The sequence below is a fragment of the Corvus hawaiiensis genome, chromosome 9 (genome assembly GCF_020740725.1).
Source record: "Corvus hawaiiensis isolate bCorHaw1 chromosome 9, bCorHaw1.pri.cur, whole genome shotgun sequence".
Classification (NCBI taxonomy): domain Eukaryota; kingdom Metazoa; phylum Chordata; class Aves; order Passeriformes; family Corvidae; genus Corvus; species Corvus hawaiiensis.
Genome location: NC_063221.1, coordinates 14,156,458 through 14,180,262, shown reverse-complemented (window position 1 = coordinate 14,180,262; position 23,805 = coordinate 14,156,458). Strand labels below are relative to the sequence as shown.

The 23,805-nt window shown below is 35.9% G+C and overlaps 1 protein-coding gene across 50 annotated transcripts in view; it reads left to right on the top strand.

The window, feature by feature from the left end:
- LOC125330509 (hornerin-like) overlaps positions 1–23,805 on the top strand; it is a 49,839-nt gene that overhangs the window by 22,384 nt on the left and 3,650 nt on the right. For 32 of the 50 annotated variants that reach the window (XM_048313705.1, XM_048313698.1, XM_048313683.1 and 29 more), the window contains 41 exons: positions 603–623; positions 907–945; positions 1,053–1,094; positions 1,275–1,310; positions 1,434–1,469; positions 1,801–1,848; positions 2,443–2,472; positions 3,669–3,707; positions 4,332–4,373; positions 4,584–4,625; positions 5,518–5,556; positions 6,052–6,093; positions 8,331–8,372; positions 8,475–8,513; positions 8,913–8,954; positions 9,057–9,095; positions 9,438–9,479; positions 9,582–9,620; positions 10,020–10,061; positions 10,164–10,202; positions 10,331–10,375; positions 10,844–10,885; positions 11,507–11,545; positions 12,556–12,594; positions 13,278–13,316; positions 13,554–13,592; positions 13,860–13,898; positions 14,160–14,198; positions 14,908–14,937; positions 16,326–16,367; positions 16,882–16,920; positions 17,962–18,000; positions 18,361–18,399; positions 18,783–18,821; positions 19,427–19,465; positions 19,890–19,928; positions 20,276–20,311; positions 21,045–21,074; positions 21,995–22,030; positions 22,385–22,420; positions 23,457–23,495. In XM_048313705.1, the coding sequence (XP_048169662.1) occupies positions 603–623; positions 907–945; positions 1,053–1,094; positions 1,275–1,310; positions 1,434–1,469; positions 1,801–1,848; positions 2,443–2,472; positions 3,669–3,707; positions 4,332–4,373; positions 4,584–4,625; positions 5,518–5,556; positions 6,052–6,093; positions 8,331–8,372; positions 8,475–8,513; positions 8,913–8,954; positions 9,057–9,095; positions 9,438–9,479; positions 9,582–9,620; positions 10,020–10,061; positions 10,164–10,202; positions 10,331–10,375; positions 10,844–10,885; positions 11,507–11,545; positions 12,556–12,594; positions 13,278–13,316; positions 13,554–13,592; positions 13,860–13,898; positions 14,160–14,198; positions 14,908–14,937; positions 16,326–16,367; positions 16,882–16,920; positions 17,962–18,000; positions 18,361–18,399; positions 18,783–18,821; positions 19,427–19,465; positions 19,890–19,928; positions 20,276–20,311; positions 21,045–21,074; positions 21,995–22,030; positions 22,385–22,420; positions 23,457–23,495 (1,584 nt within the window). The remainder of the gene's footprint in view (positions 1–602; positions 624–906; positions 946–1,052; positions 1,095–1,274; positions 1,311–1,433; positions 1,470–1,800; positions 1,849–2,442; positions 2,473–3,668; positions 3,708–4,331; positions 4,374–4,583; positions 4,626–5,517; positions 5,557–6,051; positions 6,094–8,330; positions 8,373–8,474; positions 8,514–8,912; positions 8,955–9,056; positions 9,096–9,437; positions 9,480–9,581; positions 9,621–10,019; positions 10,062–10,163; positions 10,203–10,330; positions 10,376–10,843; positions 10,886–11,506; positions 11,546–12,555; positions 12,595–13,277; positions 13,317–13,553; positions 13,593–13,859; positions 13,899–14,159; positions 14,199–14,907; positions 14,938–16,325; positions 16,368–16,881; positions 16,921–17,961; positions 18,001–18,360; positions 18,400–18,782; positions 18,822–19,426; positions 19,466–19,889; positions 19,929–20,275; positions 20,312–21,044; positions 21,075–21,994; positions 22,031–22,384; positions 22,421–23,456; positions 23,496–23,805) is intronic. The other 18 variants (XM_048313681.1, XM_048313695.1, XM_048313693.1 and 15 more) reach the window with 18 other exon arrangements.

Below are 23,805 nucleotides of genomic sequence, written 5' to 3'. Positions count from 1 at the left end.
AAAGATAATACTTCTCATTTCATTTTTGACTGTTTTGAATGAAGCCTCAGTCCCATTTTAGCGAATGGAAAATTTCCCACTCACTTCAATAGTTCAGGATTTCACTGTTCTTATTATGCACTTTTGACTTGAATACTTCTACATTTCTTCTGATTTCACTGGAGGGAATTACATTCCTCTTCTAAAGAGGGCACATTGAAACATACTGAGTGCTTTATTTAAAACCTTCTCCTTGAGGCCACTGTATCTCACAGGTCACAGCTTTCTAAGTAATAATGCTACCAGGGGAATCTGTATAAATTCACTCAATTTATATAAATTACGTTTTCTACAGGAGAAAAAAAGATACATTCTCTAGAGAGTGTTCCAGATGGAACTCATCTGTGCAGTAGACATTACTTAAAGTTAAATGTTTGAGGTTCCTTGATTTATGTCTCATCTAGTATTTACCATTGCATTACTGGCAGTGTGTGCTCATTATGTTAGAAATTATATCTATATTGCATATCTGCCTCTGCTTCTTACTCTTCCTAAGCAAGTATACCAAAAATATTCCATGGCCAAACAGTGAGTGTCTAAAGCATTTTTTGTCTGATTTACAGGGTGGATCACAGGGCGGTCAGGTAGGTAACTCTTTATTATCCATTGGTAAAAACTTTTAAAGCAATTCTAATCCACAGTACAGTTTTCTTGCTCATGGGGATATAGAATCTTGCAGAGTCTCTCCGTGTCCAGTTTCTAACTCATTTTCTGCAGGCACACTTTTTATCAGCCCTGAAATTCCACTTATATAAAAGTGGAAGTTACATAGAACTTCCATAGAACTCAGCAACATAGGATAGCTGTATGCACTCAGATAAAATTCAGCTCTCCAGCATTATAACTGTTGCTGTTTTGTTTTCACAGGGTGGTTCATACTCCTCACAAAACTATGGTGGTAGCCAAGTAAGTGTTGCCTCCCACTGAGGTTTTATGATGGTTTTAACTTCTGTGATGGCTGATTGCACTATGGTAATGTAAATTCTAATTATTTTGTTGGTGTTTTTTCTTAGCAGAGTGGATCATCATACTCCCAAAGTTACAGTGACAACCAGGTAGGTAGACCTTGATTTTGTCCTGGTAAGAACTTTTATAATATTTGATAATTTGTCCAGATATCTTGAAAATTGTATTTTTTCAAAGGAATCCTAGTCAATTGTTTATTCCAGCTTTACAGCCTCTGAGCCAAATCACAGTTTCTTCTGAAGTAGAGTTTATATTTGTTTGTTTTATAGGATGGATCCTACTCACAAAACTATGGTGGTGGCCAAGTAAGTAATACTCTATTTCACTACTTGTACATCAGTTCATATAAACTTTAGCCTCTGCTCAAAATCAGGTTTTCTATATCCTAATTTTCTCCAATTTTCATTGCGTTTTTTGTTTGTTTAAAGGGTGGATCATCTTCAGACACCTATTATGAGAATCAGGTAAGTAGTTCTTTCTCCTGGTTACATATTATTCGTAGTCCCTGCATCATTTTTCTCAAAGATGTAATAAAACATAATTGTTTCTGTGCTTTTCTTGGTTTGGATTTGTTTTGTTGTTTTTTATTTCTTTACTGAAGATTGGAACATTCTCTGTCAGCCACTATTGCAGCTATGTATTTGGCTCCTTTTTGCCTTATAAAGATCGCAATTTAATTTAACTCATCTTCTCTTTTGCATGAGCGTCTCTTCTGTCTTGTAGAGGACAACATGAAAGTGTATGTTTAGCAATTCATACTTTTGAGGAAATAACTGGTATCTGATGTCCTTCTAGGACTCACAAGACTTCTCAGATGATAGTAATCCCAATGCCTGTGATGATGTGAGTATGCTGTCTCTAATATATTTTCATCTCAATATTTTTCACCTAGATGAGAAAATGTTGCTCTGCTAGATGCAGTCTTTGGAGCAGAATGATCCAGAAAGAATGCTGAGTTTCCACACTAATAGCTGTTTCAGCAACTGCCTCTTCTCTTGCTGCAAATTGTCATACATATGTTTACGGATACACTTAGTGCTTTTAAATGCATTTAACATGATGAAATGAAATATGAATAAAAATACTTCAATGCCTTTCCTGTAACAGATGATTTTCCCCAAAGTCTAAGGGTACATTTTACATTAATTAAAGAAAAAAAACCAAACCTGAAAGAAAATCTTTAGGTATATACAATGAATGCAAGATATTACAGATATTACACTGCTTTTCATGTTACATTTCTACCAATCTAAGGTTGTTATTAAAATGTTTCTCAGACTAGAACGGTAGAATTTCAAACTAATTTAGACGAGGCTGTGGAGAATGGCAGCAATAAGTGATTTTTGTTATGTCTGTATGCAGTATCGGAAACAATTTTCTGTAAGCTTACTTTATTTAAATAATTCTCAAAAAAGGAAATAATGTATTCTTTTCCAGAATGACACTACCTACAGTGCCAATAATCAGGTAAGTACTTTGTTTGTTCTGTATTATTATAATGATTAAAGACAGTGTTAGTAACTGAACACTTCTATATTAGACCTGTTGACCTTTGGTATATGATTGCTTTATAATACCCTTCAAAAAGTTAATTATTTTTCTGTATTCAAGGCTGCTGCACAATTATTAAAATGGCATAATACTTCTAAGAATATATACTAATACATTCGATTCATAATATATCCACTTTAACGGGACAGTTATTTGGGAATTAATCACCCGTGTACATGAGGCATGTAGCCATCTCAAGCTTTGCTCACTCGTTCAGATTTAAAGCCACTTACATGCTGCTGGTTTAGAGCAACATTTGTTCCCAGTATTACCCAGTATTATTATCTGTGTCAAGACTTTCCATCTGTCCTACAAGCAGAAATGGTGAATTAACATGGATAGATTGTCACCAAGCAAATATACTGTTGTGTAAATAAATTACATTTTCTCCTACTTGTTTCTGTTCATAGAGAAGCTTTCCCATCTGTCACAACCTCCTTTTGTTTTACTGCCATCTAGAGTAACCTTCTGTCATCAACTACTTGCCTTTTCAGTTCTCAGCCATTCACTGTTTTCCCTATTTTTCCTCTGTAGTACTCAAGTACTGCACCAAATGTATTCTAGAAAGTACAGAGGCCTTCTGAAAACATCTTTTGTTTTGGCTTGTATTTACCTTGAATGCGTTGCACTATGTTCAATTCTAAATGTTCTGAAAAAAGACATCCTTCATCAGCAAGCCCTGTTTAGGAGCACCGTCACTTCCTCCTTTGCTCATGAAAGATGTTAGTATTCCCTTGGTTATCTCTCTATCCAGTCCGTATTGCTGGACTGCTTTGTAAAAGAGTTTGCTTCTAAACTTTCTCACAAAGAAGGATGGGGAATGCTAAAAAAACCCCAACAAAACAACAAGAGAGAATCCTTTTACAGATTGTTCTCTAAACTACAGTGGTTCAGCTGAGAGAGACTCCCCTAAGCAGGAACTTCTGTTGAAAGAGATAAAGTGAAAACAGACAAAGAATATGCTTTTTAAGGCTCTTACTGCTAATACAATGAAATATCTGGACATTCTCCTTTTCCAAACATCACCTTGACAAGTAGTAGATTTTTGTTAAAGTATTTCATGTAGATGACTACACCCATAAAGTAATAACAGGCTTGTGGCTTCTTTACAGCGTTCTGGTTGTGCAAAGAAGAAAGTTCTTGTTGCCCGAGTAAGTATCACTTTTTTTCTTGTAGGATTGTAGGCCTGCTTGTAGGATTTTGGTCCAACCTATACCTAATCTATCTTAATTATACCTAATTTTTCCCTAATTAAGTTTTCACTAGTTGATATTCTCCTAAATAAGGGGAAAGTAAAATAAAATTACTTGGGTATTTGCTCTTTGGGTGAATTTCTTTAAAGAAAGTAGATATATGAAAAAAAAGACATGAAAATCATGCTTTGAAGTATAGGGCAGCTCAAATTCTTGTTCTTCATTAAGCACATACAGAGTTGGTCCAAGCTAAAGTTAAAATTAAATGAGTATCATACAAACAAAGGACAGCTAACATTTTAGTTGAAGAAAGATGGAATAATAATGTTTGCTAATTTATTGTGCTCAGCAGCTGTGTAGGAGATACAGATATGTGTATTGTATAGTTGCAAGTCAGACTCAGTAGTAGCCCATAAAAATTATGTGCAAATAGCCTTTTATTTTATAATAATGCAGTCCTACTCAATGTACACAATAATGGGTCTGCACCTGTTATAAACAAATACTATGGAATGAAAAAAAGATGTATCACTGATCGTAGAGTTTTCATCTCCTAATAGTAAAAGTTATTGTTTTTTACAGGACACATCACATGTTTTAAGTAGAAGAGCCTATGATGTACAGGTAAACCATTCTTGTCACTTCTTCTGAACTACTGCTGGTAGTGGTAACCTTGTAGCTCCTTGTGTATTACCTACAAAAAAGAAGAAGGATCCAGTGTCTACAAAAGAGAATTAATTCTGTTTAGGGTTAGGTCATTCTTTCCTAATAGAACTATGTGTTTTATTTTACTACCCTTACAGATAAATGTGTCATTTTTTTGTTTCTTCCCAGAATGCATCTTCTCCTTCAAATAGCAGCCAGTCTGACATCCAGGTAATAACATAGTGTCAACTGAATGATATCAAGGAGCTTTCTGATAAATTACATTTCATTTTGAAAATTAGGTTCCAGTAGTTTTTCTGTGCTGCAGGATACCATTTTGATTTGACAACATTTTCCCTATAAAGTTATAATTTTGCACAGTTGTAAATAGTGATATTGGGCCCAGAATACACAGTTTCTTCTGTTCCTTCACCCCACCAAGCAGGTAAGAATTGCAGGTGTTTCTTTATGTAACATTTTGTAAAATTCATTTGAAAAATACAAACTATACCGTTTCAGATTCTTTTTTTAGAAATATTCATGCTCTAGTGATGGTAATGGCCATACATATGTAATTGTTTTATTTAGCATTTGGTAAGAAGGCACATGTTGGGGATTACATATTTCTGTTACAAAAGTACATCCAGCTTTCATGTTCTGTAGGATTATGTACTGCTGCAGCAGTGTATATATTAGAGAATTATGAGAAATTTAACTGATCCAGAGTGGGACCTTGTTCTGTTTTTTTAGTATCTTATCTTGTATTGGTACCTATCAGCTTCCCAGGGATCTGAAATCCTGGTACACCCAGCATTCTGTAGATTTAACATTAGCGTAGTCCTCTGTCTCAGAGAGTTTGACATTTAGTTCAAGGGTACAGACAGATCTCTGAGCTCTGGAAGGTAACTGTTTTCTTAATTAGTTTTCCTAATGCCCATTCCCTGTGATTTGTATCCAGTCATTTAATTATGTTTCCTCCTAATTTATGTTTTCACAGTAATTCAACAGGTTATGCTTGTTGGTGCAGGGAAGTAATAGAGTTTGTGTTAGAGTTTCTCACTACATAGTTTTATACTTTAGATTCTAATAAAATGCTAATAAAATAGAATTTTTTTCTTCACAGGGTGGATCATTTATTGCAACCAGTGGATCAAGTAATCAGGTCAGGATTTCTTTTATTTTTAAGTCGTTTTGTTCAGATATCTTCCTGGTAATTAAACTAATTAAATTCAGGAGTCAGAGTTTAAGTAGTTTTATGTAGAAGATTGGTGACGTTATCCATTAATTTGTAAATGAAGTCACCCTATTCACATTAAATTTTTCAGAAATGGCTCTCTGAAATCACTTTTTAGCACTGTTTCAATATAACGTGTTTTATTGGTGATAGCACAATGGTGATACTCCTGACTACCCTGATACTTCTCTCGTGCTGAGGCATCTGTCATTGAGACATCACACTTAGAGATGCACTATCAGCCTGGCTTCCAAAGCAAACATTAACATACACATCTGTCCTTTCCTCTCATTTGTTCTACGTACGGGAAAGGTCACACCTACTCTGCAGTCTCACAGGCTTTCTTCCCCTAAACAGTTTTGCATCTGAAATAATTAGATTTCCACAAAGCAATATTTGTTTCCTTTTTTTTTTAATTTGTAGGGTGGTTGCATTTGTCCTGATGGAAGCAGTGGTCATAGACAGGTAATTATTTTTCTAAGTTTATACTTCCTTCTATATAATGGAGTATTTTGAATTAATCACCTTGTAAATACGAACATTTGGTTAACTCTAAACATTAATGGTAATTTCCTTAGTATGGGTAGAACTATACACAATTAAATGAAAGAATGAGTTCCACTTAACTGCATAATTACCATTTGGCCACTTATTTTCTGTAAGTGTGCTTGGTGATCCAGATGCTCTGTCACTTGACTATTATGAGCTAATTATTCATTAGTTTCAAAAAGCAGTCAATATACCTCGTAGTAACCACAGTATTTAGTTGCATCCAGCTTAGTTTCCTTGTCTTTCTCACTGGTACAATAAAATAACTGTGACTAAAAATATCAAAATATGTTGATATTTCAATATGTCAAAATATATTTCAAAATATAATATCTTAAATCAACATTTAAATTGTTCTTTCCCCTAAAGAGAATCACTGAAATTTCATTTTCAGTTGCACTGGATAACCTTTTCTTTTAGGCAACGCCTCTGTGCCAGGAAAAAGGCCAAGGAATGTGCTTATATGGGCATTATAGACTAGTTTTACCAGGCTTCTGGCTTTTAAAGTCATCTTGGATTTTAAAGTCACCTGTCTTCTATCAGGATACATATTTCTTAACCTTTTATTGAAGCTGTATTTACATAAACCCATTTGAATGGTGTAGTATTTTTTTAGTTTTCGATTTTGACAAAAAGCATTTTGTGGATTATTCTTTCTATTAAAAAACCCATTCTATTTAAGCAGACTAATTGTATAAAGAAATTACTGCTTTCTGAACTTAAGTTCATTAACTTAAAATATAGCAACAGTAATTTTGGTCAGGTACAATACCATCTCTTTCATCTAATTGAGGCTAAGCAGTAATCATGACCTACATGCTTTAAAACATAAACTAGTCTATTAAAATAAATTATACTGAAACATGAAGAAAGTAAGACGTCAAAATTGGACACATCAGAAACCAATTCTCAGTGCAAATGTGTCCTCTTTGATACACAAGAGCTTGTTCCAGGTTTGCAATCGTATCAGCAGATCAAATTTAGTTTTGATAACCTGTGTAGCAATAGACTTGATCTTTGCCTCCAGCCAACAGTAAAATTCAGTGATCTTTGCAAAGGAATAAACTGAATTTAAAAATGAACTTCATTTTCTCTCCAGGGCCCTCTACACATGGCAGCTACAGTGCTTAGATTAGAATGTAAACAGACTGGCCATGATAGGTTACATTCTAATAATAATGAAAAAGCAAGCTACAGATAGATGTACATGTATAAATAAACTACTATTTATAAATCTTACATAAAAGAGAGAGTCATCTGCTTCCTAAGGAAGTGGTCACAGCACCAAACCTGACAGGGTTCAAGAAGCATTTTGAAAATACTCTCAGGCACATGGTGTGACTCTTGGGGGCTGGTCCTGTGCAGGGCCAGGAGTTTGACCTGATAATCCTTTTGGGTCCCTTCCAACTCAGATTATTCTGTGATTCCTTGAAGATTCTTCAGCACAGGAGAAAAATTCTTGCAAAAAGCATTCTTCTAGATTTAAAAGCTGTGAGCTACACAAAAGTCTCTTCAAACCTGAAGAATATTATAAATTAAGAGTCAAAGCTATACATATTTAAACCATCTTGTTTCAAAGGAAAAAATGGTTTTACTCATGTGGATCCCCAAATTCCTCACACTGCAATTGTTCTGCTTTTTCTCCAAGCTTCATTTAAAGGCAAGATCTTAGTCTACAAATAGTCTCAGAGGAAGCAGCCATAGAATAATACTTTCCCTGTTTTGTATATAAGGGGGAAGTGACAGTAATAGTGAATGTCATGTACTGGTAAATAGTCTTCTCCTTTAAGTGGTAAGCTGAAAAATATGCTCTCCTAAGTACTCTTTACACTTTGGAAGTTCAGTATTCTGGCAATTTTTAAAAAGACCATAAGGTCATGATCGTTGATAACAACATAGAGTCTGCAAGGTATGACATAGGCTTCTGTAATTAGAAAGAGTAAAATTAAATGTTAGTACTACTTCCAGATGTTTTAACCTGAACAGGAAATAACAGAACCTGCTAAAGTTTTCCTTATCTCTAACAGAAAGTACCAACCAGCATTCTCTTTTAATGGTTGCTGTAATGTTTTATTTGAAAGAATAGAAATTCAGAATGGACTCATTTATGTAAATGTTTGCAAGAAAATAGCTAGTCTGTGTTTTCATTTCAGGGAGCTCCAGGTTCTTCATACAGCACATATTCTGGTAACCAGGTAAACGTTCAGTTAAAATGCCCTATTCAGAAGTTCCATCTAAAACCTTCCCTGAAGGAGTAGCCAGATATAAACCAGTAACCCATTCTGTCTTCTGCACAGGGAGGGCCCTTCTTCTATCCTGGAGGATCCTATGGACAGGTAGTTGTTCTTCCTCTCTCACCAGGATAATACAGACTCCCATCCTCCTGGTTCCTTCACCCCCAATATTGTGGGTGCTATGACATAGTGTAATACAGACCCAACTGTTGTCCTCTAGAGCAGAAAACTTAAATTAACCCTGATGTAACCTGGTGGTGAGCAGCTTCACAGGGAACAGTACAGAATGGTCTTTGCAGTTTCTTTGCAGAATTCAAGTTTCAGCAGGCTAAGAAAATTGCTGCCGGATTTCTTCCACTTTAACAATAATGGTCTTGAGTTTTATTTAGGCACCTAAAAATTAGCTTAAAACTGGGAGACAGGCTATAAAGTGAGAACCAGGTATGCAGGTATTTAAACTCTCATCTGCAAGAAAATAGCTGGTCTGTGCTTTTCTTTCAGGGTGGCCCAGGTTCGTCCCACAGTTCTTACTACGGTAATCAGGTAAATATTCTGGTCACTGTGCCTGCATAGGAGCAGACTAAAAGTATTCTTTGAGAAAACAATTCAACTACAAACCAGTAAATTTCTATGTTTTCTCTGCAGGGAGGGCCTTCCTTCTATCCTGGTGGATCTTACGGACAGGTAGCTGTTCTTTCTTGTTTGTAGAGATAACAGACTTCTTTTATCTTCTTTTCTATATTCCCCGTGTAATGGCTGTTGTGAAATACAACACCCAAAAGCTGAGTCTATAATAACACCTAAGAATTATACCAGCTGTTTGTACCTTACCACATGAAATCTGTTAGAGAAAAAGACACACTTATGCTTACAACTTTCATGGAATGATCTTTCATCTAACTAAAAAAATTAGTGATAAATAGTCCCTTCTTGTTCAACAGTATTGGCCTTGAGTGAGATTCTGATACCTTGGTATTTCCACCATCCGGTTTGCAAGAAAATAGCTAGTTTATGTTTTCATTTCAGGGAGCTCCAGGTTCTTCATACAGCACATATTCTGGTAACCAGGTAAACATTCAGTTAAAATGCCCTATTCAGAAGTTCCATCTAAAACCTTCCCTGAAGGAGTAGCCAGATATAAACCAGTAACCCATTCTGTCTTCTGCACAGGGAGGGCCCTTCTTCTATCCTGGAGGATCCTATGGACAGGTAGTTGTTCTTCCTCTCTCACCAGGATAATACAGACTCCCATCCTCCTGGTTCCTTCACCCCCAATATTGTGGGTGCTATGACATAGTGTAATACAGACCCAACTGTTGTCCTCTAGAGCAGAAAACTTAAATTAACCCTGATGTAACCTGGTGGTGAGCAGCTTCACAGGGAACAGTACAGAATGGTCTTTGCAGTTTCTTTGCAGAATTCAAGTTTCAGCAGGCTAAGAAAATTGCTGCCGGATTTCTTCCACTTTAACAATAATGGTCTTGAGTTTTATTTAAGCACCTAAAAATTAGCTTAAAACTGGGAGACAGGCTATAAAGTGAGAACCAGGTATGCAGGTATTTAAACTCTCATCTGCAAGAAAATAGCTGGTCTGTGCTTTTCTTTCAGGGTGGCCCAGGTTCGTCCCACAGTTCTTACTACGGTAATCAGGTAAATATTCTGGTCACTGTGCCTGCATAGGAGCAGACTAAAAGTATTCTTTGAGAAAACAATTCAACTACAAACCAGTAAATTTCTATGTTTTCTCTGCAGGGAGGGCCTTCCTTCTATCCTGGTGGATCTTACGGACAGGTAGCTGTTCTTTCTTGTTTGTAGAGATAACAGACTTCTTTTATTTTCACTCCTATTGTGTCCTTGAATGATTGAAAACACTTTCTTGGGAGAATCAAATTAATCAGCCTTTTTTATTTTCTGTTCAGGGAGGGTCTTCTGCTTATGATGGCAGCAGTGAATCCTACGGTCAGGTAAATACTCTTTTTTTTCTCTTTGTGTAAATGTTGCTGAGGGCCAATACTCTGAGTGAAGTAAATATACAGCTATATCTGTATTTTGGCTCTCACTACATTCTAATGAAAGTGGTCTTTTCTTTGAGGAATAAGTAAATTTGTATATATTTTTAACTAAGTAGTCTGGAAGTTTACAGGGGAGTAAAAGGTGGGATGCATCCAACCTTTATGGCTTATTCTTCTCAACAATGCTAGCTTTGAATTACCTGTAAGATAAAGGTCTCTTCAAAAGTGGAGTTAGAATTTGAGTTAAAAAGTATGTTACATTAGTGTTTTGCAGGGACATAACTCTGAGTTGCCTAACCATTCTGATAACTAAGTAAATAATCATATTTTTAAATCTGCCAAGAAGGAGATCCCTACAGTAAGCATCCAAAAAAAAAGAGTCTGTTTGCAATATGAAAATCATTTATGTTTTCTGAACAGGGTGGATCTTCCACATACAGTGGTTCTGATGCTTATGGCCAGGTAAATGTTGTCTCCTACATCAAAAGCTTAAGCTTGGTGTATTGGTTCTTACGTGTCCTGGGTTCTATGTTTCAGTTACTTTTAAGTGACCACGACCACAAAAATGCCATTTTAACTTTTGTTTCTCTTTATTTTTGTAGCAACTTAAAATGTTTCCATAATGTAGAGAACATGATGCACTATGTATGCTGTTTTTAACTGTGCCCTGTGACTATTCAATGCTTTAAGTACTTTATTGTTTATGCATTAGCATAACATTTCCTCATTCAAAAGGAAAATATTTTGTACATTTACTTTTACACACCTTACTTATGCAGAAGCTGTTGAAAGTTTAAAAAATGGGATTTTTGAATATAAAGAATTAAAGCTTTGCAAATTAACTTCATTGAAAAGTTTTTCCTTATAAAAATGCATGTTTGCAAGGAGGGGGCTTTTTCCAGCCTCTTCTGCTTAAGCAACAGATAAAGTTACATATTTTTTCTTTTTTTGCACATTCCCTAGCTTAGGTAAAATTGGAGATTCTAAGCAGTTAGTTAGCTTTATTCTTCTATTTTATATTCTCCACAATTAAGAGCATGTAAGAGTCCTTTTATATAAAAATAAATGGTTTTCATTTTACAGGATTCACTTTCCATGGGAGGCAGTGAAACTGAAGATAGTGTAAGCAGTTCTTCTCAACAATATCAATATCATAATTCACTACCTTTTAAAGTATCTAGGTGCTTACATGGACCTTTACCTTATCTGGTGTCACATGATTGTGCTATGCATGATAAGGGCTTCACAAATTAAAATTGCAGTTACAACAGTTCTGACTTCTAACAATCTAACATTTTTTGAATTGGTTATTAGAAGTAGCAATTAAAAAGAAAGCTCTTTTTATTTCACAATTTCCATCAAAATTCAATATTAGTATATGACTACTTCCCTCTTTCCATCTCCAATTTGTGCTACACTTAGTTTGTTTTGCCAATGCCAGATATGTAAGACTCAAGTTCCTTCATCTATATATTGCATAGGAATGGTCTGTTTTCATATAGTGTGGTGAAAACTGCCTGCTTTTCCTAGGAAGATGCCTTTTCTCCTGACTAAAGTATATTTCCTAATAATTCTGCTGAAGCTGTTTATAAAACTTCACAATTTTAAAGTGTTTTCCAGGGTCCTCGTTAGTAGGAAATTGCTCTGTGCAAATAATTATAAATTCAGCTGTGCACTTTAGTCACAAGTATACTGTGTCAATAGCTTCAATGCAGTTTCTATATCAAAATCTTCTTATGGATATTCAAGAAAGCTAAAATATGATACTACAGAGGGCCCAAAAACCCCTCGGAAAGAAACTAAGGTATAACAGTAGATATGCACCACATCTTGGTCTTAAAAAATCAAGACAGCTTTCCAAATGCTGATGTTTTTCACTGAAACATTCTGGAGGAAATAAAATAGATTGAGATATGATCTCATTCCTTTATTTCACTATATCAGGATTCAGCTTTCAAAATACAGAAATGCCATTCTCCAGAAATGAGCAGAGAAAGAACTTGTAGACTGCTTATCCTACAGCCTACATCTTCAACCTTCCCACAAGCAGTACTTTCCTTTGCATTGCACCCCTGCTTAGAAAGAAAAAGTAGTATTTGCCATGGCAATAACTAGATTCTGATATTTTTTAGGATTCTGCCTTGCCAACTGGTGACGGCCAGAGTGAGCGGGTAAGCCCTCCTTCCTTACGTATTGCCAGGTGCCGGCCCTAGTGCTTGGCAACTGCCAGCACCTAAATTTCATCTTGTGTGGAAACCCTGGGGCAGCTTCCAGTGGGGGACAGAAAGTCCTCAAGCACAGAGGGAATGAGGGTATGGCTAAAGAGTTAAAGTTCTGCTAGAAATCCCAACTGATGCTGAGGTGTGCTCTTGAATCTCAAACTTACATCACAAATGCGATAGCACAATTTGTTCGAGTCCTTGCATTTTTTATATCGTTGCTTTACTGCAAAGGGCTTCAATACCATCATTTGTCCAGCACTTACTCTAAATGCAGCCCTTTGCTTTGTTATGCTGCATGACTTACTTATGAAGGCTTCCTTTTTCCTATTATTTTTACATGGCACATACTGTAATTATTCTAACGACACAGACTGATAAATTATTTTGTTGGAGATATAACTCTTCCAACTCTTGTATCCTAAGGAATATCTTCCACCAAAAGAGCAATTAGTCATGAAGGGGCATGTGCTGTTTTATACAGAAAGACAACAGATTTTTTTTGTTTTTCTTGAATAATCCATGACAGAAAAATAAGGAATGTGGAGAAGCAAGAAGGAGTGTTTATCTTCCACTCTGATCTTTGCAGTTTTGGGGGTTTGGTTTTTTCATGTAATTTCAATACATTTTTCCAGGATTTTTATTCCTCAGGAGGCAGCCAGTCAGGTGGACATGTAAGCATCTATTTTATTTATTATTTACAGTTCCCTTCTGTACTATTTAAAAATTATCCCAATGAGTATATTACACCAAACCATTTATTTCCCAAAATATCATGACATCTGGCATCATGTCTTGTGAAATCAAACTGCAAACTGTTTGAATAAAAAAATTAAAAATTGTGTGTGTACAACAGTCTTGTTCTCCAGAAACCATTTCAAACTAAAATAAATTGGGTCTTCTTTTTGCAGGGGTCATCTTCTCAAAGTGGTAGCTATGCCAGTGGACAGGTAAATACTAAATCTTTGTATTTTTGATCTCAAGTATCTGTCATACAAAAGTTTGAGGCCTCATATTGTATTACAGCAATTTTTAATCTGTGAACAAGATTGATTCATTCTTCCTTATATATCTCTATGTAAAAGTCCAAATGCAAGCAGAGTAGTCAAAATACAATTCATGTATTAACTGATGTTTTAACACCAGGAAAAATGAAAGTAATAAATATTTGGCATTAATTTATATATTTTAAATAAAAGTATTTTTATTGTTTTCAGGACTCATCTTCATCTGGAAGCAGCCAGTATGGTGGGCAGGTGGGAAATTTTTTTTCTTTGTTGTTATTGTGAGACATTTTTGCCCCCAATGTACGTATTTCAAGAAAATATTACCAGATTGGTAATACCTAAGTTTCCAGACTACTCTGTGGTTTATTTTATCCTCATTAATCTTTCTATAGATAAAACTGCATTCTCAACCTGATAGATCTTTTGAAACATAGTTAAAAGAGTAAAAGACAATACCTTGTATTTAAATGCACGTGTCAAAGTTTTTAAATGAGAATGTAACATTTATAGGGTTCACCTTCCTCAGGAGGCAGCCAGTCTGGTGGCCAGGTATGATTTTCTTTTTTCACAGTCTTCAGCTGGGCTAGTGTCAGGCACTCAAATTTATTTCTCTTATCCTTCCTTCACAAGAACTGTTTCCCTTCACCACAGTCCTTTTTGCCCAAAGCCTCAGCAACACATTATTTTCTCTTGCTGTGTCATTTGGACATCCTGCAAGCCAGAGTAGCCAGTAGTAACTGTTTGGCACATGCATCTGAGTTTCTGTAGCTGCTTTGGTGCTAAATAAATTTCATGCATATTGAAAGTGGAAAGTGAGACACTGAATGGTGAACTCCTGGCCATCTCACAGTCAGTTTTATCAAAGTAGAAGTCACCTATTTTCTGTATCATCTGTAATATGAAACAGTACTGCATGTACTCTAGGTGCTCTGGCCTGTTTAGGAAAAAAAAATTGCTTTCTGTAGTACTACTCAGTATTTTTTACTCATCCTTTTGATGAGTAATGTTTCTAACATCACAAAAATTGTAAGTAAGAAAATTTGAAGACAAAAAAATTAGCAGTACGTTGCCCCTTCAGAACAATAACTGCAGGAATAGTAGCATTGGATGAAATAGACTCAGTTCTAGAAGTTGGGCAGTTAAGAATGTAGCTTTATGGTTTGCATGCCTGGGATGGTAGAAGTAATTTGAGTTGTAACTAGAACCCACTTCAGTCCTGTGCCCTTGATATCTTAAATAATTTCTGCATTCTTTACAGGGTGGATGTGATTGTTCTGGGGGAAGTTCTGTAAGTGCTCATTATACATTTTCTTTTACTAAACTATTTAACTGGAAAATTATGTGAGATCCTATTTATTTCCAACTTACTTATTTGAATGTACTCTTAATTTTATATTCATTGTTCCTTTGGTGACTTAGATGTTTCTGATATGGTAGGAGTTATTTCTCATTATGCCAAGATTCAGTGTTACAGAATTATTGAATCATTTAGGTTGGAAAATGCCTTGAGTCCAACCATTAACTCAGCACTGCCAAGGTCACCACTAAACCATGTCCCTAAGTGCCACATGTACATGTCTTTTAAATACCTCTGGGGGTGGTGACTCAGCCCCTTCCCCAGCAGCCTGTTCAGTGCTTGATAATCCTTTCAGTGGAGAAATTGTTTCTTGAAATCCAATCTAAGCCTCCCTTGGAGCAGCTCAAGGCCTTTTCCTCTTGTTTTATTGCTTGTTACTTGAAAGAGGGACCAACCCCCACCTGGCTACAGCACCTTTCAGGGAGCTGTAGAGAGCAATAAGGTCCCTCCTGAGCCTCCTTTTGTCCAGGCTAAACAACCCCAGCACCTTCAGCTGCTCCTCACACAGCTTGTACTCCAGACCCTTCACCAGCTCCATTGCCATTTTTGGACACAATCCCACACCTCAATGTCCTTCTTGTAGTGAGGGGCCCAAAAGTGAACAGAGGATTCAAGGTGGCAGCCTCATCAGTCCCCCCTCAGTGTAGGGGGACAATCACTTCCCTACTGCTGCTGGCTGCATTATTTCTTATAAAAGCCAGGAAGCCCCAAAGCTGGCAGTGAGTTGCATTCTCTGAGCAGTGATGTCAGTTACCATACAGTATTTACAGAGATGTGTGCCTCTTCTCAAAAAAACCCAAAAGACTGCATTAAATAGCAGAATTGATTGACAAAAGATCTATCATGAAAGGAAGCTAAAATAATACCAAGTCAAATATTTCTATCAAAAATCAATGTTTACCAAATTTAAAACAAAAACAAAAACTGAGTTACTTCTCACTTGTGCTTTCAAGTCCATATGAAATTATTTAAGGACTATGAAACAGGGTAATCCCTGCTTTCTAAGGCAGATCATATGTGGTCAATCCACATGTAGCATGTAAAGGACATTCCTGCACCTTGGGTAATACTCTTATATCCTAGGCAATGAGTTATGGGTAGATATAATATGATACTTCACGATTTATGATCTTCTGGGCCAAAAAAAGGGGTTTTTTCTCTCTTGGCAAATTGATAAAAATAAGTGTAAGTGTAATTAATTTCAGGCTGGGATATTCTTCCTTTGAAATGCCATAGAACAGGCATTCTAAGGTTTTGTTTAATTTCTAGTTTATGATCAAAGACAAAGGCTAATTTTCCTTTTATTTTTTCCTTTCTAGGGCGGATCCCCTTCTTTAGTCAGAAGTGATTCCTCTGCAAATGTAAGCAATGTTCATTAGCTTTTAAGTGTGTCCTCTGTTTGCTTTATCAATTTAGTGGTCAGAGAGGATAAAAAGAGTCAGTGCCTAATAGAAGTCATACACTTGTGAAAATAACCTACTTTAGGTACAATTAAAAATACACACAGGACATTCTTTTTAATTGTAACTAAAAAATACACACAAGACATTCATGCAGCGCTCCCAGTTTCTCTTTCCATTTGAAACAGTTTTCATTCAAAGAGAAGTCTTACAATGAAAAATGTTGTCACAAACACAGGTAGATACCAGTATAAATATTTCCTTTGGGAGCCAATTCCATTGGCTTCCTTGGAATTATGTAAAAATATCCCCCAAGAACAATGATTTATGTGATTGTATTCCTCTTAGATCATTTACTGCAAGAAAGTTTAGTATTAGTATTTATGTACTACTATCTTTCGAGAAGTTTTGCTTCAAAATACTTCTTTTAGACCAAAATAACTGGTTGTTTTGGTTTGTTTGTTTTTTTCCCCAGGACTCATCTTCTTCTGGAGGCAGCCAGTACAATAGCCAAGTAAGCACTCATTCCAAAAGGAGAGACAGTTTGCCACTTCTGAAAACAATGGTTATTCATTCAGTCAATTAAGTTCAGTTTTTATATGGGAACTGGGTAAAAAGAGCAAAAGCTCAGGAAATGAAATTCATCACTGGGTTAGATATGGACAAAAAATTACAACAATGGGTTTTTTAGCAAAAACTACCCTTGTTTTGGGAAACTTGCAAAATGAAGCTCACAAAAAAAATACGCATGGGGAAAGAATGAATCAAAATGCATCATTTTTTATTCCTATTTGACCTAATTCCACTATGAAGAAAAACAAATCCAATCTCCCCTCTTTAAAGAGACCTCTTATTGTATGAAGTTTCAGTAAATTTTCTTAGTTTGGTTTTCAGAGTCCTGTTAGGTAGCCAATATTTTACTGCTAGCTCTGGCCCAGCATTCAGCTTTCCAAATAAAAAAAAAAAAAAGCCACTCTCCAGAAATGAGCAGAGAAAGAACTGGAAAGAATGGCACTTTAACGTTTCCAACATGTCATACAAACAAAGCACTAGGTCTTTGTTGTCCACCCTTGCTAAGGATCTCAGGTATTTTCCCAATTTACCTTGCTCAACTTAAATTATAGTTATTAAAGCATTCTGAAAATCCTGCTCACCTGTCTTCACTCTTACCTTGTTCTCATGCTCCTGTTGTCCTGGCAGAGTCATGTTTTGCTTTAAGGAAATCCTACTGCAGGTAATTCACTCATCTGGTATTCTTTACAGGATTCATATTCCTCTGGAGCTAGCCAGTATGGAGGACACATAAGCTCTTACTTTTTAATATTTTATATTATATATTTGTTTTATAAATATTTGACTCATATTAAGGACCTCAAGAAATTTGACAGTGGTCTATACTCTGTAATAATATTGTGAACTGGAGAAAGACAAAAACCACAGAGTTTATTCTGGGATAATTATACACAAACATTCAAATAACAAAATGTAGATGTCTTTGCCACTTCTTTTCAGTAATTAGATATTAAGAAATAACTAATTATCAATTTTTTTCCAGGAGTCATCTTCTTATGGAGGCAGCCAATATGGTGGACAAGTAAGCATTAATAGTCCCCATTTTTGTAGTTCGTTTATTGTCCACCTGTCTGTCTGTCTTAGCTTTAATTTAATCTAAAATCTTTTCAGTAAATCTTACTCCGTAGTGTTTGGATGCTACTGTGATTAAACAAAACAAGTTCAGATAAAGATCATTATCCAAGACTAAGAAAAAATAGAATGTGAAATATATGGTTGACTCAATTGACTCCTGAAATTTGCAGGACTAGACATCATGCCTCTGAAATATATCAGTACTTAATGAAACTAACCAGAATTTTTAAAGCCTCATTAAATGATTCTATGAGTCTATGAAATAGGTACAAAAAAGTTTCAGTTTCCACTTTTTGTTTATTTTCAGGGTTCACCTTCCTCAGGAGGCAGCCAATATGGTGGACTGGTGAGTATTTTTCCCTTGTATTCTATTTCCTTGCATTCTTCCCTTGCTACTTTATCAAAGAGATTTGGTAGTTCTCTGTGTAAAAGAACATTTTAAGGAGATTGGGGTTTGGTTTGGGGGTTTCTGTCCGTTTTTTATCTAATTTGTTGCTAAGTATATAATGGTTATAAATGTATGTGATACCAAGCCACAGAAGAGTTTTTAAGATGGAATTTCTCATGCATCATGGTAAATGCAGATGAGTTTCACCCATTTTGGCACAGTCTGGTTTGGTACACTCACAGTTCTGCGGTGAAAGAAACTGGCTACTCCTTCGTATGGAACATGGTTTAAAGGGGTACTATGACATGGATATAGAGGTCATTTAATTCTTTTTTGTTCAGGGGTCACCTTCTTCAGGAGGCAGCCAGTATGGAGGACAGGTGAGAATCTCTTCCTGTGTAGTTCTTATTCTAACATACAGTTTCTACATCAAAAATTGCTTCTTCTATATTGACTGAAAAAAATATTTTGTGAAAACTCTGTTCATCTGATAATAGATAGGTATCTAAAGATGTATGATCTGAAGCAATACAAACACTATGGAGATCTGCTGCTTCTGTTGTATTAAATGCAGTTCTGATCTTGTTCGACCCTCCAACCTGCCCTGCTGTTGTCAAGGTTTCTTAGCTCTAAGAGTAAGGAGTGGCTGGAAGCAGATTTATCCCTTCTCTACCTCATTTCCATCAGCAAAATGCAGAATCAGAGTTGGTGTCTGAGAAGCAGTATGGTTTCTAATTGGAAGAGGGGAGAGGGTGAGGAGTTGCTAAGAGGAGTTCCATGCCGCTGTGAAGTGAAAGATGAGGGATAGGGTTCCCAGTGCTGCCTAGAGGTATAGCCTCTAGTATGGGGTGACACATAAAGCAATAGGCTGAGTGTTTATCTTCCTGTAATTTGTCATTGTGCAAAAGAGGCAAAAATAGTGTTTCTTTAAAAAGCTCTTTAAGAAGCTTTCTGATTTGAGAAATAATTGGCACCTTTGCTTCAGGATCCATCTTTACCAGGTGGCAGCCATTATGGAGGACAGGTGAGAATTGGTTTTCTGTTTCTGAGTTGTTTTTTTCCATTGTTCACTGGTTTGGGGGGGGGAGGTTTGTGAAAAACAGAATATTTTTTGAAGGGGTGTCTTACACCAAAACAGTGTTTAGGCAGAATAGATCTGACTTTCTGCTGTGTCAGCCCACTCACATAAGCAAAACACACAAGGCTGCTGTAAAGTAGGGCAGCAGCACTACTCACACCTGCCTGAAGCTGACTTTGATTCAAACGTCATTGTTCTGTTTAAACTGCAGCCACTGTAAAGGCCTGTGGATTTCAGTGTTGTTATAAAGTAAATGTTCATGTCCCTGGGGCACTTAAATCCATGGAAGACAAATGAAAGTGTGTTTTTCTGTGACAGGTCATAAGTTAAAGAATGTGCAACAAATATAAATGGTTTCTCATTTCTTTAGGGTATAGCTTCTTCAGGAAGCAGCCAGTACAGTGGACAGGTAAAACTTCTACTTTCATGGTATTTGTAGTTTGGGTACGCAGTTCATCAGGAAAACAGACCCATATTTTTTGCAAAAAAAGGAACATTGTAAGATAGAATGGCTTTAAGCCAGACTGACTGAGGATTGCTGAGTAGGAGTCTGTCTGGTATTTCAGATCATGTTAAGAGCAAATGATACAGGGGCCTGTGGCATGGAAATGTTTCTTCAACATATCATGGTTTAAGAAAGCCAATTTTTTTGTGCAATGTTTAAATGCAAGCAATTTGAAAGACTGACAACAACAGAGAACAAGTGAAAAGGCTACCCAGTAACACAGAAGTAATTAAGTTACTAATCTTTTCCAGGGCTTTTCTTCAGGAGTCAGACAATCTGGTGGACAGGTAAGCTTTTTTCCTCTCTGCTGTTCAGTTCTGCTAGTGTCATATACTCACAAATTGCTTTGTATAACTTTCCTTCACAAGAACTGTTTCCCATCACACATTTCATTCAGATTGAATGTGGAAAGTGAGACACCAAATAGTGAACCCCTGGCCACCTCTCCCTAAGCTTTATCAGAGTAGAAGTTACCTAATAGGCCTCCACTGGAAGTCATCTAAAGAGCGCTGTATGCATTCATAGAATCATAGAGTTTGCTGAGTTGGAAGGGATCCATCAGGATCCTGTCCAGCTCCTGGCCCTATGCAGGACACCCAAGAATGACACCATGTGTCTGAGAGCATTGTCCAAATGCTTCTTGAATTCTGACAGGCTTGGTGCTGTGACCACTTCCTTGGCAAAATTCTAGGTGCTCTGATCTCCTCAAGGGAAAAAAAAATAAAATCTGTATTAGTATTCAGAATTTTTTACTCACCCTTTTGGTGACTAGGTTTTTACTGTAAATTTTAAATGAGAAATTAGAAGATTCTATTTAAAAACTTGATCAGTAAGTGCACAGCTAGCCTAAAAGGGCAGCAAAGGGAGACAGAAACTACCTTTTTAAGTGGAGCTTGATAAGTTTATGAGCAGTGCTTTATAGTCCATTTTCTTACAGTAGCAGAATGTGAGTTGTAACTAATTCAGAGGCCTATTCCAATCATAGATCCGGGAAAGTAAGTTTGGTTGTGTTTTGTACAGGGTGGGTGTGTGTGCCCCGGTGGAGGTTCAGTAAGTATTCTTTGTCTTTATATATTTCTCATAGTATGTACACATACTGGAAAATTCCCAAGGATCTCCATTTCTTGAAGTAATTCTGTCTGTGAAGTTGTGTATGATGAAAGCTTTTTCCACATTATGCTAAAATGAGCAATTTTGAATCTGCTAAAAACAAAAATATTAAATGACTTGCAACCATAGTATTGTATTCAAAACTAGCTACTCAGTTTGTAAGACAGGCCTGGGACTTTTTTAAGAATCTGTTTCCCAAATATCTCATAGCAGACCTGTTGGGTTTTGGACTTTGCTGTTATGATAGTTATTAACAGTATGATTAAACTAGTGAAACTTAGATTTAAAATCTTGGCTCCAAATGCTTTCAGAATGGAGCAGAGCAACACATTTGGAAAAGTTAAAGCTATTTCCATTTTTCTGTCTAATTAGTATATTTCCTATTTCTTTGTAAATTCCTGAAAAAAAACCCAAAAAACCCCAAACATACAAAATCCCCCCACTGTTTTGCTGAGATCAAGTTAATTTACCTCCAAAGGAGGGTTCAGTTACCTGTTTTTTTCAGTATAGTCAAAATTGCTTGGATGACTACTTCTCTTTCTTGGTCTGTGTAATCAAGCAAAATGACATGCCCGAGTAATACAACTCATGGAATATATGCCAATTCTGAGACTCAAAAGTGCTGAAAACAACATACAAATTAGAATTTATATAAATAGAAATTATAATAATAATAATTTATATATACATTATATATACACACATATATATTACTTGACATACAAGTCAAGATGAATCAGAATAGTAGCAATCAGTGTAAATGACTTGATCATTGCCATAGGCCAATATGTTCTCTTGGTTTTCCTCTTGTGACATTGAAGTTAATACAGAGTAAACATTGCTGTTTCTGTTGAATACAGGGCTCTTTCACAGGAACCAATTACCATGGTGGACAGGTAGGCAGTTTGTCTCTAACATTTACACAGATTAGTTCCTCAGGAATAAACATGGCTCAGGTGTCATATTTGCCCAGAAGGCATTAAATATTGAGTTCAGTTTAGTCACAGAGATAGGTACAATAATTCCAGGGAGTGCATGGAGCTTTTATTCAATCACTATAGTCATTTCAGTTATATCCTTCTATATACAAAAGCCAAAATTTTACTCTGTAATTACAGAAGCTTTCTTACTTACTATCAGTGTCATCAGTATGATTTATATGAGGTCCAGGATTTTTTTTTTTTTTGCCATTTAAAATTTTTGATGCTATTAAAAAAAGTATTTATCAAAATTTTGCATTCTTTTTACAGGGCTCATATTCTGGAAGCAATCAGTATGGCGGACAGGCAAGCTACTTTTCTTTGTTTTCAAGATCTTTCTACTTGCAATTTATTAAATGAAAAATATCATGTAGTGCAATTGCTGACAGTTTTTTAGAGTCGTTTGCCTCTTAATAAATATTTGAAAACAGGGACTGTTGCTCAGTAGCTGAAATGGAGTAGCACAAACAAATTTCCATTTAAAGAAATTCCATAGATCATAATTCTAGTTGTTTTATGTCAGAATGCCTCTTATCTCAAGTGATTATTTTAATTAACCCTTTTTATGTTTACATGAAATACTTGGAAAATTTGAGACAAAATATAGCAGTAGATACTGCTTTAAAAATATAAATTCTGGTGTGTTGCAGACAATAACACTACTTTCTTCTTCAGCTTCAACTCAAGTCTTCCTGTTAAGCATGTGCCATATGCAGACTGTTTGCCACTGATTCAGAAATGTTACTAGTGCAAATAGCTGACAGATGAAATGGATGACTAATTCATAAGATGGAGCTTATTTTTCATTAGTATTACTGTGTTTGCAATGTCTCACTCTACCATACTAAAAAAAATAATTTCTTTTTACTCCACTGGCAAGCATTGGAGTTCAGTATCACTCTATTAAAAAGATCTTATAAAAAAAAAATCTTATGTAGAACAGAGACGATTTTTAACAGCTGCAAATCAATTTTTTTCCCAAATTATCTCTTTTTACAATAATACACGATGCTCTCTGAACACGTCTGACATAGCAAAAAATCACAAATAAAGTCGATTATTTTTTTCTCTTTAACAGAGTTATATGTAAGACTCTTGTGATCCATTTATTTATGTAACAGAACAGTCTTAGCAGGTGTTTTGTGCCTGTTTGTCCAGTTTACTACTTTCAGCTGTTGAGGAACTTAGAGGCATTAAGTCAGAAGTCTTTCACTACATCTTTTTAGATTAATATACTTTCCAGATTATCACTGAGATCTCATGTCAAGAGTCCTGTGATGTTCCATTCTGCCCAGAAAAAAAAAAGTAACTGCTGTTCATTTTCTGTAATTTTTTTTAATAGGGATCTTATCCCTCAGGAAGCAGCCAGTATGGTGGGCAGGTGAGTATATTCTCTTTCCATCCCATCACTCCTAACTCTTCCCTAACATACCTTCTCGATCAGGTCAGTTACTTGATGCTGAAAGATGCACTAATTTGGCCCTTTTAATAAGTTTAAACAGTGGAGGTAATACAGATCGGAGTCGTTTCAGTAAGGTGAATAAAAAATTTGGTTAAAATTACTCTATAGTAGAGTTACTGCTCTGTGTAAAACATTCCTCTGAACATACTGTAGTTGCCAGGCTCTATTTCATAACACTGCTTTCTTGATTCAAATTGCCATTGTTGTGGTGTGTAGTACAGAGTGTAAA